The 16,006-nt window shown below is 32.0% G+C and overlaps 2 protein-coding genes across 3 annotated transcripts; both read right to left on the reverse strand.

Moving 5' to 3' along the window:
• Window positions 1–836: 836 nt before the first annotated feature.
• On the reverse strand, window positions 837–7,078 carry LOC114711591 (uncharacterized). Of its 2 annotated transcripts, none has more exons than XM_028896009.1 (7): window positions 6,833–7,078; window positions 6,599–6,726; window positions 5,110–5,253; window positions 4,773–4,903; window positions 2,236–2,457; window positions 1,862–2,029; window positions 837–939 (listed from the first exon to the last, which is right to left on the reverse strand). In XM_028896009.1, exons 1-7 carry the CDS (start codon window positions 6,846–6,848, stop codon window positions 855–857), a joined length of 894 nt encoding a protein of 297 aa, XP_028751842.1. In that variant the 5' UTR covers window positions 6,849–7,078; the 3' UTR covers window positions 837–854. The 2 variants fall into 2 exon arrangements, 1 of the variants encoding a protein (XP_028751842.1); XR_003737151.1 differs by having other exon boundaries at window positions 861–939; window positions 1,720–2,029; window positions 6,833–7,077.
• Window positions 7,079–10,951: 3,873 nt separating this feature from the next.
• Window positions 10,952–15,806, reverse strand: LOC114711629 (monooxygenase 3-like). Its single transcript, XM_028896054.1, has 6 exons — window positions 15,628–15,806; window positions 13,991–14,137; window positions 13,560–13,631; window positions 12,744–12,909; window positions 12,423–12,651; window positions 10,952–11,761 (listed from the first exon to the last, which is right to left on the reverse strand). The coding sequence occupies exons 1-6, from the start codon at window positions 15,702–15,704 to the stop codon at window positions 11,202–11,204; spliced, it is 1,251 nt and encodes a 416-aa protein (XP_028751887.1). The 5' UTR covers window positions 15,705–15,806; the 3' UTR covers window positions 10,952–11,201.
• Between the last annotated feature and the right edge of the window lie 200 nt (window positions 15,807–16,006).

Below are 16,006 nucleotides of genomic sequence, written 5' to 3' on the forward strand. Positions count from 1 at the left end.
CTGGTCAAGGTACTGTTTATCTAAGCCCTCTTCTCATATTGAGGAATGTTTTCCGTGCTCCTGAGTTTATATCAACAAGCTTAACATTGATTTTAATTGCAGTGTGATGTTTGTGTAGTTTAGGAACGTGACACAAGACAAAGAATTGGTCCTGCCAAGGATGAATTTTATCATCTCGTGGTGAAATTCAACGTTTGTCACCTATTTCCTTTCATTCTAAAGACCTTAAGCCTAATTAAGATCAGATTTGACTTCATCGTCACCATCATAGTCATCCTTCTTTTCATGTTATGAAAAATAATGATTTCCTTCATGTGTAAAGATTTGGTTGTTGAGTCTTTTCATTGTGACGTGAGTTTGCTAAACACTAAAACTCTTTCCCGATCAGTAATATAACTTCTGTTCCTTTCAGTTCAACTCGTGTAATTTGGGGTCCTTGATAATTCCTAATACAGCTGGAACTCAATGATTTGCATGCTTTATTGATGATTGTGCTCATGTGACTTGGACCTACATGCATCGCTAGGGCACAAACCAAGATATACCACCCCCTTCATAAATTTACATTGGCCTGTACCCAGAAAAACTATGTTACTTATAGTGTATTATAAAGAAAGTGCTAGCAGCAAATGGCTGAAACCATAAATAGTAAACAAATGCTTCCCCTCTACACGGAAACCATTTCATCATATTCATCCATTGAAATAATTCAATTCAGCATCCAGTTTTCAGTAAGATTTCCTAAGATGTCAGTTTTTCTGCAAATGTGATGAATTTGATTAAAAACATGATTTTTTATAGAAAATAAATGATGCAATTTACATTAGAGATAACTTACTGAATTAAAAATTTGTTCAGCAAAAACATCGCTTTTGCAACGTAAAAACCACGAGGCCTGACCAGTTTCCAAATCCACGGATGCAGCTCCAATATTGGTACCTATGAAAAATAAAATACAAAATGGAAATCTTCTAAAGATTAAAAATTAAAATCAATCCTTAGTAGATTCAAAGTTATACATGGCACATCACAATTATCATATTCATCAGTCATCACCAACTCGGTACACTACCAATTAAGACCTTCATTAGGAACTACAGCCAAATTTTTCATTTATGTGAAGTATAAATTATGTAAAAAGCCAATGAGTATTTGGCTGGTAAACAATGGCATGATTTGAGATATATGACTTATATTGAGCTGCTTGTTTCGTTGTTCAGTGGCAAAATATTTTTTTCCTGTGAAACATGGAACAAATATCTATCTATTTTTAATTTCAAAATAAGTGGAAAGCCAAAAGTACAATTACAAAGTCCATGTCATACATGTAACTTAGAGTTGCTTTCGTTAAAAGTATTTTTCACTCCACATTGGCTTTTTCAGATACATCCGTAAAAAATATCTCAAAATGTCCAAACAACAGTTTGGTGAAAGTGTATTTGTCTAGAGTACTTTCATCTTTTCAAAATCAAACACACACGAAGGGAGCAAGAGAGATTATTTGCTATTTGCAACCATATATATACAAGTAAACCTAATACGCTGAAATTTAAACTGTAAATACTTTTACTGAACTCAGATCAAATTTCTGAAATTATAAGAGATTCAGTTTATTCAATAAATTTAACCAACCATTATTTTCCAATAATCCACAAATCATGCTGAAGTTTTCTTTTAAAGGGGAATAAAAAAATAAAAAAAAAAGAGTGAAAGATTGACCTATGCATATGCAGGCCACAAATATTGTTATTTGTGCCAGGAAATACTGAACAAATGAGACACGTTTGCACTGGCATGAGCACATGCATCTTTTGCACGTGTGAGATAAAGAGCATGTTAAAGGGAAAGAGAGCAACAGAACTTGCCAATTACAGCACGAGGTCTCGTATAATCATATTCTGCTGTCCAAAAGGTACACTTAAAGGAAGCAACTTGCTTTATTGGGCTCACAACATTAGGCATTAATGGTTCAGCAAGATCCATAATATGAATTGATCCACCTGATGTCTCAGATCCCAAATGAGTAAATCTGTATTGTCATGCTAAGAACCTTCACATTATCAATAACATGTTAACTATGCAGCACAGGATCTTACACTAGGATGGAGTAGATTATACTAATATGTCAACAATGAGCATAGTCATTAATACAAACACACTGCAGCGAAAAATATATATTGTGGCTACGGACAACTAAAACAAAAGGCAAAATAAATATATCCATAGGTAGGATACAATACATGACGAACAATAGGGCCTTCATCTGCATGAGAAGAGAACCTTGGACCCAATCTTATACAAGATATTCTGGATGGCTTTTCAATTAAACCTCCATAATTTGCAACAACTGGTGCAGGCACTTCGTCATGCTTGTATGTTTTTCCTTTAGCATAATTCTTCACACGATCTGGCATCCAGGTTATATCAATAGCTTGCTCTTTGCGAACCTCAAAAAAACTGCAATCATTAAACTTAATTGGCAATAACTAGTAAATACTATATAGTATCAACAATTAATAAGCAATATTTAAGGATCAAAATATCTTTGAGGCTCAAAAGCACGTACATAACAAGTTTTATCCAAGAAATATGCAGGAAAATCAGAAGCACCTCTTATATACCCAGGTAAAAAGGCAAGGATTATCACTTCGTTTACAAGGGCAAATGTTGCAGGAAAAATGAAACAAAATTGAACTTTCATAATGTAAACAGATGCTCTCGATTAAAATGATAACATACTATCTGTTGACAGCATTGTTACTAAAGTGGTCAACTCATCTGCTATTTAACAAGTCTCATGGTTCATCCAAAAGGGGAAAAAAGAAGAAAAACAAAACAAAACAAGAATAAGGAAGTCTTGCTGTTCTATATGCAATAAAAGCAAGCCATTTTTTCCTTCTTTTCTGGTATCAATAATGTAGCTGGTGTTCTCTAATTCTCTAATCAACTATTTTACAATGTACAAATTGATGTTATATGCCGAAGAAAAAAATTGCCATATAATGAGCAAGAAGACCTAAGAATATATTAGGAACCAAAGAAGTTCTCTAATTAAACTCAAAAGAAAGATCAAACAAAATGATAAAACTTCTACTATTTCACCGAACAGATATTACAATGTCCCAGCTCATAGAATGCCTCCCAGCAAGTATCACACCCAAAGAACACAAACATACAGCAACGAACTACAAAATGAAGCAAAGGCTCCTATTAAACATTTGCTATAAAATATGGAGTTGCACATGTACCACAAATGACACTGACCAGTGAAGAAATGAATTACAGATTCAAAACAACAATGCATAAGAGGAACAAGAAAGTAGAGCATCAACTACACAAGCGAACATACTACAAACACAGCAAGTCAGAACTAAATACTCAAGAACTTGACAAGTTTGCCAACGTTCAAGAGGATGGCTCTCTCCACCCAAACCAAATCCTGACCAAGGTTCTTCTCACCACTCCATGCTCTCAGCTAGTCTCTTTATATCCCCAATTTCAACTTTTTAATTGCCCCCTCCTCTTCATCATTACTCCCTTATTCTGCTCCTTAACTTATCTATCCTCTTGTATATTAACTTCAGTATTTCCGTTTAGACCAATAGGCCACAATGCACGCTACACTAACACACACGGCATAACAACGAAATAAATAATTGAATCACAGAATCAAAAAACACACTATATTCTAACTTTAACATCATCAAAGATAGAGCCAACAGGTACCCAACAAAAACAATTATTTATCATTTATTTAAAATAAACAAAGATGCGCGTGCGTGTGTTTTGCATACCTATGCTTAAAATGAAATAAAAAATGACTATTAAAGTGAAGAATTTCAATTTAATCACCAAGTTAAAAAAAAAAAAAAGTAAATTAAAGAATGATCACACGGTCAAAGTTCAAAAGCAATAATAAACTTCACAAAATTTTACAAGTAATAATAAATAAATAAATTACATGTATGACATAAGAGAAATTCAAAACACTGAACTGAAAATTTACTACCTAGGGTTTAAAATGCTTCTCAAATTTTTTAAATAAACAAGTTTTCCTTAGTCCTTAGATTTCATGTGGGGATGTTGTGCGTTAAATGTAAATATCAGTTATTATTGCATAGCCATTATTAGTATTAATTATGATTTATTAGGCTTTATTACATTTTATTTCCCCTTGATGTATATATAGGCCTTGTATCTCATACCATTGGAATTTGAAAAAGAAAAAAAAAAAAAAAAAAAAAACATAACTTTTAACTTCCAAATGTTCCACATTTCATAATGATCTATACAATTTGCCAACAAAACTTTCTAACCTCCACCATAGACATTTCAAATTATATCTAATTACTTTCCATGCTGCCCATTTGAGCTACAACATTGGGCTTTCACAAAAGTGCAATTTCTTAAAAGAAGCCTAAAATGGAAGCCAAAACTAAGCTAGCTACTGTTTGTCATCCAGTTATCTATGGTACTGGATCCACTATATGGCTTCTTCTGATTAAAAGGAGAACAAAAAGGTCCATTATTGTGCAGTATTCATCAGACAGATGCCAGCCTTTAACTGAAACATGATATCATTTCAGAATCACAAAACACCAAAGTCCATATATTCTTTCAATACGAATATTATCTCAAAATAAAAACATCCGAGACATGTTTTAGCTCCTAGTAAAAAGTTTAATAATAGAGTATTCCATCCAAGGACCCTCAAAAAAGTAAAAAGAAAAACAGATAGAACACGGCAAAAGAGAAACAAAACCAGAAGTTACCGTAGTGAGCCATTCAAGTTGCCTGACAACAAAACGTCAGTTTTGACCACACCCTCAAAAGTCTCTACATCAATGTTTATCTGCTCCAGAGCACTAATATCTATCCTATCTGTTCGCTGGTATTTCCAAACCTGCAAGAGATAATACAATGATCTAACTTTTGGCAATATGATGCATTAACAATGCAAATTCTGTGCCTTCACTTTTAATCATCATTAATGCTTGCCAGAAGTTATTACTTGCTAAGTACATGCAAAGTAGAATTTATAAGTTTTGGTGCTGTATGATTTCAACATTTGAAATTTTGGATTCGAAGATCTGTATTTAGGAAATATACCACAGGTTGTGATGCTTGTGTTTTTTGCAATTCCTCCCTGAAATTGCATTTCCATCTGTAGGACATAATGATATTGCCACTTAACTCCCTGGCAAGAAGCAGTTTCGATGTTTTCTTCAAAGGCTTCCTACAAGGGCTCCTTTCCTGTGATTAACGTGATTCAGCAACCACTATTTACATTTAAAATATGCACAAAAATCATAATAAAATCAAGGATAAACAATATGCAATTAAAACAAAGATCAATAATACTAAAAATAGGAGAACAAGCATTATATTATCAATTAATCACGAAGCTCTAAGTATTTTATTAAACAGATATTATTCAAAACCCACCCCTTAATTTTACCCCCTAATTCCTTGTGTAGCATTTTCTCTAATTTATTTTTCATCAATGACCACAACTTTATTGAAGGGCTACATAGAAAGCACAGATAAAGTACACAAGAATAATAAGTGAATCCTTGTTAAGCGTCTGCCATGGCACATTTATACAGCTCAGAATCCAAACCTTATACAAGATACATTTACATCCCATTCATTTTAGCTTCCAACTTATTACATAAAATTATAGTTCATCCCAGTCATTCCAACTTAATTGAAATGAGTAATTTGATGAGATAAGTAAAGGTTTATAATTATGAAAGAAAGAAGTTAAAATATGATGGCCATTACTCATTCTGCTACTGCCATAAAAAGTTATTGCAGACAGTAAAAAAGTAGAAAGAGGAAACACAGGGCTGACACAAATGGAAAACAAATCATACAAGTGTTTATACACCAAATAGCCAGAAGTAGCGAATGGAAGGGCAAGGGGAGGATACTAGCCTCTCCAAAACCAGCTTCCGTTGCTTCATTTCTTTGTTGTAATCAACGTGAGTATTGTACTGTAGTTTTTTCTTTTTTGCTGGTTTTAACCCATGAGGCACATGTGTGAGTTTTAGAACATTTATTTATCTTGTTTAATACGGAATCAAGGTTCTCACTGCCATTTTATATCATTTTTGTACATTCAGTTTGTACATCTAGTGCCGTTGGTATGTGTTGTGTTGGCCTTTTGTTGCTGTATTCCGGGCCAAGCTTGGGTGTGGTGACCTATATAGTATTTGGATGAGTTTACAGCACTGTACTTTTGTGAAGCAGAACTCCCATTGTGACGTCAATACCAGTGTTATTTTGAACTGTCTGCGTTACATTGCATGTGCAGCAAAGTTCCTATCAGAATCCTTCATCCAAATCCTTATCCACCCAACTTAAATGGCTTTAAGAAAAAGTTATTAGAGAACAATTTTTATTTTATTAAGATACACTCCCTCTTATTTAAATTCCTAAAAACTTAAAAAAAAAAAAAAAACCCATTTCTGTCCTTTAAATATCGCTTGTAATAATGATTACCAGAATAAACAAGTTTACAAATCGTTAACATGCCACGCATAGAAAGAGAATCCATATCAAATGTTCGATAAGGCGCATATAATGATATAAATACCTGAGTGGACCTTGGGATTGGTTTCTTAGGACCAAGCTTCGCAGAAGAAGAGCGAGAAGAGCCGGGAATGGGGCCTTTAATGGGGAAATACCTGTTCTTCTCTGCGTCGTAGTAAAACCCTGGAAGCTCTGTTACAGAATAAGCACGAAGCATTATTTAAAAAAAAAAAAAAAGAGTAAAATTAATCAGTATTCCCAGTACAGGAGACTGTGCGAAAGTAACACAAAAGAACACCTTTAGGTGGCGGCATATCTTCGTCGCAACAAGAAGAACCGTGCCCTGATTGCTCGCAATTGTGAAAAGAGAAAGAAAGGCAAGGAGATATGCACAACGCAACAGAAAGAATCAGTGAAGGCGGCAGAAAGAAAGTGCAACGGTCATACACCGTCACCGTTAGACGGTGGAATCACAGTGGAAAAGGATCGCGGCCCAACCGGTCACCAGGGAACCAAAATTCACAGGAGAGCCGGGCGGAACCGTGGGATTTCTTTCAGGCGGTCCCGTTTATTTCGGAACCCAATTCATGATCTGGATCCAAGATGTGCCAAATACGAAGAAAAATTAACAAATTATGATTTTTGACTTAAAAAGTATGGTTTCAAAAAAAGTGATGCATTCTATTTTGGTTCAATTGAAGAGTATGATTATACATGTTAGAATATATCTTAATGATAATATGATTTTAATACCTCTCAATTATTTTTTCATAAACACATTTAATCTTATATTTTATAAATATATATACATATTAATCATTTATTAATTATATTATCTTATATATTATTAATTATGTTGGTAAAAAAAATAAATTATTAACAATTTTATTTCTTTAAATTAAAATATATTATAAAATCTATCTTTTATATAATTATCATATTAACCTATGTTTTTTTTAGTAATTTGTATATATAAAAGTGCTTCTGATAACAACTATCCAAATACTCTCACTTTGTCAAAATTACTTTTTCATAAAATCTATTCTTTATGAAATCTATTCTCCCAAAAATCTATTCTCCAAAAACTATTTTTCAAACTATAATTTGGTTTTATCAAAACACTCCTAATTTTTTTTTAGGGAAAATTGCGCTAATGTCCGAACTCTTAAGAACAACAAATACAGCAAAGAAGGAAAACAGTCCCGCAAAAGCTGCAAATTAATTAGAAATTCCGAAGGTACCTAAGTATAAGAGATGTAATTTAGTGGATGGCAAAAAAAAAAAAAAAACGAGAGATCTAATTTAGTGAAAATGTAAAAAAATCGCATTGCCCTTGCCAATATTCTCACGGGTTAATATATGACAAAGCGGTTGTTAATATAGCTATTTAAATTAATAAAAAGTGTGTTGCAAGTTAATATTCATTATCAATATATGCCACAACAGTTGTTAATCAACTTGTCATTTTTGTAATACTAAGAGTATGATATAAAGTTATATTTTCTCACACAAGATAACTTATCACTAAAATATATTCTTCACTTTAAGTTATATATGGTAATTTAAAATGGTTTTATTTTGAACATGAAGTTAATTATTTAAATAATATGAATTGTTGTTGTTTGATATATAATTGAGAAGACGAAACACTTAAATGCAGTTGCAAGAAATATCAATCCATTGGCATCCTATGTTATCGTGCTTTTTAAGTGCTTGACCAAACATTTTAAAAAAATAGACCAAACATACTTGTCTTCTTGATAATAGTGGACACATAATCAAAGAAGATTTAAAGTTAGATGTCCCAAATTGTTTCAATGATTTACATCAAATTGCAAATAAGATACTCCTCCGGTCCTTATTATAAGACTCAGTTTGACTTTTTATTTGGTCCTAATTATAAGACCCAATCCATTTTATCTCTTATATTTATGCATTTTTTTCTAAGATAATCCTTCTAATAATGATAGTTTTAGCCAATATACTTAATTAGCAAGGATATTTTAGGAATGACAACACTTATTTATTATAAATAACCAACTTAATTTACTTCCTTAATCTCCTCAAATAAGTCAATTGGGTCTTATAATTAGGACCGGAGGAGTATCAAGTAAGGCTACTAAGTTGACTTTTTTGGGCAAAAAATTTTGTAGAATTAGGCATTGAATTTGATAAAATATTAAGCAACAGTTTTTTTCCATTTCCAATCAACAAAAATGTCAACGAAACCATTGCAAATGATGAGAAAGATGCATGTGAAGCACGAGAGTTGGGAAAAAAAATGGAGCATCTCATGTTAACAATCGTCCTGAAAGTTGTCCAAAAAAGAATTTAAAGAGAAAACGACAATAAGAGGTATTTAGAGAAAATATATATATTTAATCTTCAATTAGATTTTTTTTTGGCTATCTTTAAAATAATATTGGCATTATTTACGTTTATATTTAAAATAATTGTTTGAATTCTATAAATTGCTTACATTTATATTTTTCATTTCAATTTGATGCAAGTTGACACCTCACATAAAAAAATTAGGATTAAGGCGTAAAAATACTTATCAATTTTAACTAAAAGTACACGTAACACTTTATATTCTTTTTCAAGTGTAAAACTGCCAATGAATGTTAAAAAACTGAGCAAAAACGATATTTCCGTTACATAAGCCTAATGTCTGTTATCTCAGGCCAAGCTGGCGTCCACATCAGCATAGTCCTCCACTTTCTTAGAAACAATCCATCACCCATCATCTTCATCACTCATCCATCCAAACATTACCATGTTTGGATTAGTGGCAAATTCAACGAACAGAGATTATCCCACATCAACAATCAACAGGTGAAATAAAAAATCATCCCATATCATCAAAGTCAGATGTAGTCTGAATCAAACTAAAACAGGAAGATAAAATTAAGAAGGAAAAAAAAAAAGAAAAAGAAATTTGCAGAGTGAAGAATTGAAGAACAGGAGATGGAAGAACTAAAGAAGAATATAAGAAAAATTTCCAGCATTGGGTAGCTTCTTCCATCCAATTGAATACATCAAAGAATCAAAGCATCCAGATATGGAAGAAATCAAAGGCAAACTCTGCAATCCAACAGTTCTCTTGCAGATTCATCAAGCCCACTTTCCAATAAGCTTTCAACATGAACAACAGACTCTCAATGAGATCCATATTTGAAGCAAGAAACCTCAAAAAGTTGAATGTTCCTTCACCATCCCCACCATTCACATCATCATGTCATATAAAGCTATAAATTTGTAAGAAGGAGGGTTACATGCAAATTTATAGTTGCTTTGAAAATTCACTTTCTATTTCCTTCTCAGCGTCAGAATATAAATCCCTAGGTTGCAAAACGGTTGTGATCCAACAGGAAGAAACTGAGACTGAACAAAAAGTCGTGAGTCCCTCTGAATCTGCGAAAACTGCAAAATCGCCAGCCTCGTCCGATGTTGATGACCACAAAGGAGCTTCCGATGGCTTTGAAACTGCCAGTGACACCAAGCTGGGCAGCGACCCAGAGGATACGCATAAAGAACAGGGCAGATCAGAGGAGTCTTGGGTGTTGAGGGCAGGGAAGTCTTTGGTGTCGACAAAGAAGGGAAGAAGAGGCCGCCGATGTTAACAGCATTGGTATTTTTGCTCTGATTTTGAATTTGGTAAATTTGCACTTGAGAAAAATATATAATTATAGGCACACTTTTAGTAAAAGTTTATAGGTATTTTTCCACCTTAACTCAGAAAATTATGTAAAGAAGAAGAGGCAATATTTGGAATGACGCAATAATTATTTTCACAAAAAGAGAAAAAAAAAACGAGTCAATAGCTTATATGCTTTAATATATTTTAAATAGTTCGAAAGTACTAGCTTGGTTAAGTCTTCAGTATAATAAAAACATTTGTTCTGCTCTGCATTATCCCAACCCAAAAAAAAAAAAAAAAATATCTCCGATTCTTAATATAAGAGCTAATATGACATTTGATTTGGTCTTACATATAATACCTCAATTCACTTTGTTTTTCATGTTTATCTATTTTTTTCCAAAGTAGTCATTATACTAATTGCATGTATTAAAAGTTTTATTAGCTAATACACATTATTAATAAGGATATTTCAAAAAAGAAAATATTATTTATTATAAATAACTATCTTAACTAATTTTCTTAATCTGCTCAAATTAATTAACTAGCTTTTATATTAATAACATGACATAGTAGTAAATAGTAGTACAACATTCAGGATTAAAGGATAGTATGAAAAGCTTTACCAGGCCTAAAAAGGAAGGAAAACAGAAATCAAACAAATATTCATATATATATATATATAAAGATATGTTTATATATATATATATATATATATATATAACCATATGATGATCTTCTCAAGAAGCATGCATTGATAAACTTTGCAAACCACTGTGTAAGCAAGCTTACGGATGACCATTTTACACTATTATTGCTGGATCCATTGATAATTCAGATCTCTTGTAGAGTTTTCTTTTTGTCCACTTAGAGCCTTTAAAATTGGAGATATGTGAGTTGGTGAAAATGAATGCTAAGTGCCAGTAATACTATAGGTTCAATATAGATTTTGTCTTGTATACATAACGAAGGCGAACTCAGTAGTAGTAGTACCTTGTGTCTCCATTAACAACTCATAGCTAGAGATCTAAGAGTTGCTCAACTTTCCACAATCAAAATCAATTATCTTTAATCGAATATCAGCTAGAAGTGCAGCCAGAAACTTATCCCTGAAAAAGGAGACCAATTTGGATTCGCCCTGCTGAATAATGCCTGTCACATAAGCAGCAGAGATTATATTTGCACTTCTCCATCGTCTCTCTTTAGCATATTTCTTCAAGCCAGCCTCAATCCTCTTATACTGTTCCTCTTCTTCTTCTCCATTCCTGTTTCTAATTTCTCCACTTGATTTTGTGAAGAAGACCTCGCCAAGACACCGAGCTAAAACAACCCCATCTTCTAAAGCACAACACCCACCCTGGCCAAGATCAGGGGTCATAGGGTGGAACGCATCTCCAGCAACACACACGTTGCTCTTATTGATATTTCCAAACACTAGCTCCAAAGGATTTCTATATCTCAATGGAGATGATAAGATATTATCCAAATCAGTATTTTCTATGAAGGCTCTACAATCACTTGGCATATTCTCTAGCTTCTCTAACACAAATTGCTTCATTTTAGCCGGATCCTCTTCTAGCTTCTTTTCTGCAAGGGAAGTCAAGTAAAATGAGCATATGTATTGCACTTGCATTTATTAACATAAACTATATAGGTGTTAGGCATATTGAATGAAGTGTTACAGAGAATATACAATTTAGAAGATAATCTCAATAATAGAGCGTTTCACAAGTGATTAGTGCATTAGCTAGCCAATGCAGAGCTCTAGGCCTCCTTGTAGTGATGCAGAATTGAGAAATAGAAATGTCAAGTGGCATTTGGCATATCTTCCTTCTGATTTTGGTATGGTACTATTGAGTTAACACGTTGCAATATGGTATATACTACCTCCGATTCTTTGTAAAATCTTTACTATATTATCAAAAAAAGATTAAGGAAACTAAGTAATTTACTTAATTATAACATATATTACATGATCTCTCTGAAATATTTATGCTTATCATTAGATTCTATATCAATTTATAAGTTAAGTTATTTAATTTGGAAAGAACAGTAAATATGAACACTTTTAAAGTGATTTATTTCTTTTTCTTAATTTCTTCAAATTAGTTAATTGAGTCTTATATTAATGACTAGTAGTAATATTATTTTATTCTATTGAATCTTGTGTACTAAAATGAAATACAACTCCATCAATTGTTAAAGGAATTATAATGATCTATTGTTCTATGAGTTTGAGAAGATTTACCTTGTTCATTAGGAGTCCAAGTAAAGAACCAATAAACTGTCTTGTCATCACAGGGAACAACACCAGTTCTAAAACCTTTTCCGAAGAACTGCATGAACATAGGTTCAAGCTTGTGGCTGCTCTTTAATGTAATGCAACCCCTAATTCCATATCTTCCTGAGAAGGCAACCTTGTTCAATCCAAGCCACTTTGCTACGATCGAGTTCACTCCATCACACCCAATTAATACCTGCTTTCCCATCATGAACAAAAATGATACTATTGTTGAGATTTCATTGAAGGCCTTGGTTGATCTTAGATGTTGTTAATGAACAGTGTTACCTTAGTTTTGATGACGGTTCCATCAGCAAGATGAACAAGTTTAGTGAAGCCAGATTCCTCAATAGCTACCACCTTTGAAGAGTACCTGATGGTGCCACTTGGAAGTTCGTTGGCAAGCGCTTCCAACAGTAACTGCCGTCTGATACAACGAACTTCATGGGCTCCGCTGCAATATGTAAAAATCCTTTCAACCATCTAATTTGTATCGTGATCAGTGATAAATTTCATGTAATAGATTTTAAAATAGATATATATATATATATATATGAACCATCTTGTAAAATTGTGTGTTTATGTGACTGTTTGCATATGTACAAGTGGTGAAGATGCTAACTGATAGAATTCATAACAGCTCCTTGTGTCCAGGGTAGAAAAAAGGATTGAATTTCCACAAAAACACCTCAAAGGGTTAACATACAAATTTGCCCTGAAAGTTTTTATTCAGAAATACTAGTAATAGAAAGTTTTGTTTGGATTCAATGTTATCCCAAAAATTTAAAATTATAACAATTTTTTCCTATTGTTAAAAAAGCTAATGTTAACTGTTAATATTTTTAATAATAAGAGGCAAAATTTATACGACTTTAAATTTACAAGACAATATTGAATTAAAAAAGAAAAAAGACCTTTCAAGAGGTAAATACTTCTCAATGACAACTTCGGAGGTAAATTTGCACCTTAACCTTTTTTCCCCCTAAACAACAAAAGTAAATTTACAGCTATATTCCCTCTCTCTCTCTCTATATATATATATGCCGATAACCGATAATGATTATTATAAAGTGAACAGAATCATCATTTACATATTTTACTTACTGTTTTCCGGAGGCATTGGCGAGAGCGGTTGTTGATGTCTGTTGTCCCGTGATGAAAGAAGTAGTGACATTTCTGCACTCCAATCCCAACATGTTTAGTTTCAAGCTCCTAATCATTACCCAATATGTATATCTCGTTCTTATCTCTTTACTTGTCTCATCGAAATTAACAATGCAAAAAAGTTTTAAAAAACTAATTCATTAATCCTCATAGTTCATTTCCCCTTTATCACGTCCTTACAGTTTTCTAAATTTAAATGTTGCATTTACAATTGAGACACCTAAATTAGCAATTGTCTAAATCACTATTTATTAAGTCATTTTTTACAAAATTTTGTCAAGAACCTAATTATTATTAATTTAATTTTTTGAACTGACTGCTATGGATTTATACATGGGTTTATAAAATATCTTTATATATATAAAGATTACCCGTGAAGCTGTAAGCGTTGTTGACGAAGGATGTGGCCAATGCCAAGAGCATCTAAAGCTTTCCAAGCATTTGTCCACATTGTGATAGCAAATCCTGTGACCCTCAAATTATCTGAAGATTCTAAAACCAAACTTCGGATGCCTAACCTGCAAGTTTATATATATATGAATAAAACACTTTGCTTACTTGATCGAAATTTTTGCTTAAAAAAAACAATTAAATCCGTTGAGAGTCATTTTTATCCAGAAAATATTCGTAAAAGAATTGTGAGTATCTAGAAAATGTTTTTACTCAATGTTACCCTGAAAATATTTTTAAAAAAGTAATGTTACCCTTTCTATAAAGAATGATAACCATCAAGGTTAGTTTTTTAATAATTAATATTAACTTATTTTTTAAAAAAATGATATTGCTTCTTTCTTTTCATTAAGACTCCGGAGTGGCATTGAGTTAAAAATAAAACTTATGAGAGTGTAAAAATAACCTTTAACCCAAATTAAAGTATGTGAACATTTCATGAATTTCAGCAAAATCACAAATTTTTTTTTTGCCAACAAAATAACGGAATTTTTTAAAATTAGTATAAACATCTTATTTCGAGATTTGTATAAATTACTTCCTTTTTTATAATGAACTTATATCCTTTGACTTTATATCAAATTTTAATTTGGTCTTTTAACTTTAAAAAATCTATTTTTAGTCATTTAATTATAAAATTATTAACGAAAAATAATGATATTGATATCTTAAATGTTAATAAAACATTCTCAAATACTAACATGTTGAGTTTAATTTTCAAAACAACCATGATTATTATAAAAAATATCGTCATTCAAGCCTAACGATTTTATGGTTAAAGGACTAAAATATACTCCCTCCGTTCCTTATTATAAGAGACACTTGATGCTTATGCCATGTTCCTATATATAAGAGACACTTACAAGTTGTCTCTACTTTTTTGTGTTGATTTACTATTTTACCCATATTTATTATCTTCAACTCACACTCTCTCTCCCTCCCACTTCTCTTTCTTTTAATAATTTAATTGTTCTCTCTCCTTATTAATGAGGGCATTTTTGGAAAAAAATTATACTTTTTATACATTAATTGTTCTTAACTAACTTTAACTATTTTTTTGATCAACGTACTTCGGTTATTTGTCTCTTATAATAAGGAACGGAGGGAGTACTTTTTAAAGTTAAGGGACTAAATTAAAAATCTACATAAAGTTAAATGATTAAATATATGCTTTAATCTAAACTTCAAATTACACAATTATTTACTTTTTTAATTATAAATTTTGTTCCAACTCCTTAAGATTGAAAGTGGTATGTGAAGTTTAAAAAAATTAAAAGAAATTTTTTAATTTGTTATTTATTTTCCCCAGAAAAACAAATCTGCGATGATTTATGCACTTCAACAGAACTGAAGATTTATATATACATATATACATACATCTATATATATATATATATATATTCACTTTCAAAAGAGAGAAACAAAATCTACCTAATTGTTTACTCAAAAAAGGTAAAAGAAAAAAAAGAAAGAAAAGAAAAGAAAAGAAAACTCAGCGGTTTTTCATAGGGCGAAAACACAACACTGAAATTAGAATAGAATTAGCAGAAGGGAGTACCTGTGAAGTCCCAAGGAGGTTGCAAGGCCAGCGATCCCAGCTCCCACAATCAAAATATCTTCAACTCTTGCTTCCATCTTATCACCTCTTAGGGCGTAGGAGATGGGAATCTTATCCGCTTCGGCCTTATATGTAGAGGGCTTGAGAAAGCACCAGATGATGTAAGAGTTGGAAGAACGCGCGTACGATGTGAAGGGCAATAATGAAAAATCCAGTCTCTAGTGCTGAAAAGTCAATATGTTTGTGGTTTCCACGTATCCAACTTATAGAGTGTTGGACTTAATTAATTTGCTTTTTTCTTCTTTTTTTAATTTTTTTAATTTAAATAGATATAGAATTTGAAATAAATACAGCCTTATAACTGATACTTAGCTTCTTT

This window comes from Neltuma alba, unplaced genomic scaffold, assembly GCF_004799145.2.
Source record: "Neltuma alba isolate B1F8T4 unplaced genomic scaffold, ASM479914v2 tig00001789_pilon, whole genome shotgun sequence".
In the NCBI taxonomy this organism is placed as follows: Eukaryota; Viridiplantae; Streptophyta; class Magnoliopsida; order Fabales; family Fabaceae; genus Neltuma; species Neltuma alba.

What these genes read in the sequence shown, in the direction of transcription:
- LOC114711591 (XM_028896009.1), bottom strand. An exon ending in CACAAGCATCACAACCTGTG is followed by an intron (nt 4,904 to 5,109) that starts GTATATTTCCTA and finishes TATCTCTTGCAG; the next exon opens with GTTTGGAAATACCAGCGAAC. An exon ending in AACTTGAATGGCTCACTACG is followed by an intron (nt 2,458 to 4,772) that starts GTAACTTCTGGT and finishes TAATGATTGCAG; the next exon opens with TTTTTTTGAGGTTCGCAAAG.
- LOC114711629 (XM_028896054.1), bottom strand. Translation starts at nt 15,704, where the DNA reads ATGGAAGCAAGAGTTGAAGATATTTTGATTGTGGGAGCTGGGATCGCT. An exon ending in ACCTCCTTGGGACTTCACAG is followed by an intron (nt 14,138 to 15,627) that starts GTACTCCCTTCT and finishes ATAAACTTGCAG; the next exon opens with GTTAGGCATCCGAAGTTTGG. An exon ending in TTGGACTCCTAATGAACAAG is followed by an intron (nt 11,762 to 12,422) that starts GTAAATCTTCTC and finishes CTTCCCTTGCAG; the next exon opens with AAAAGAAGCTAGAAGAGGAT.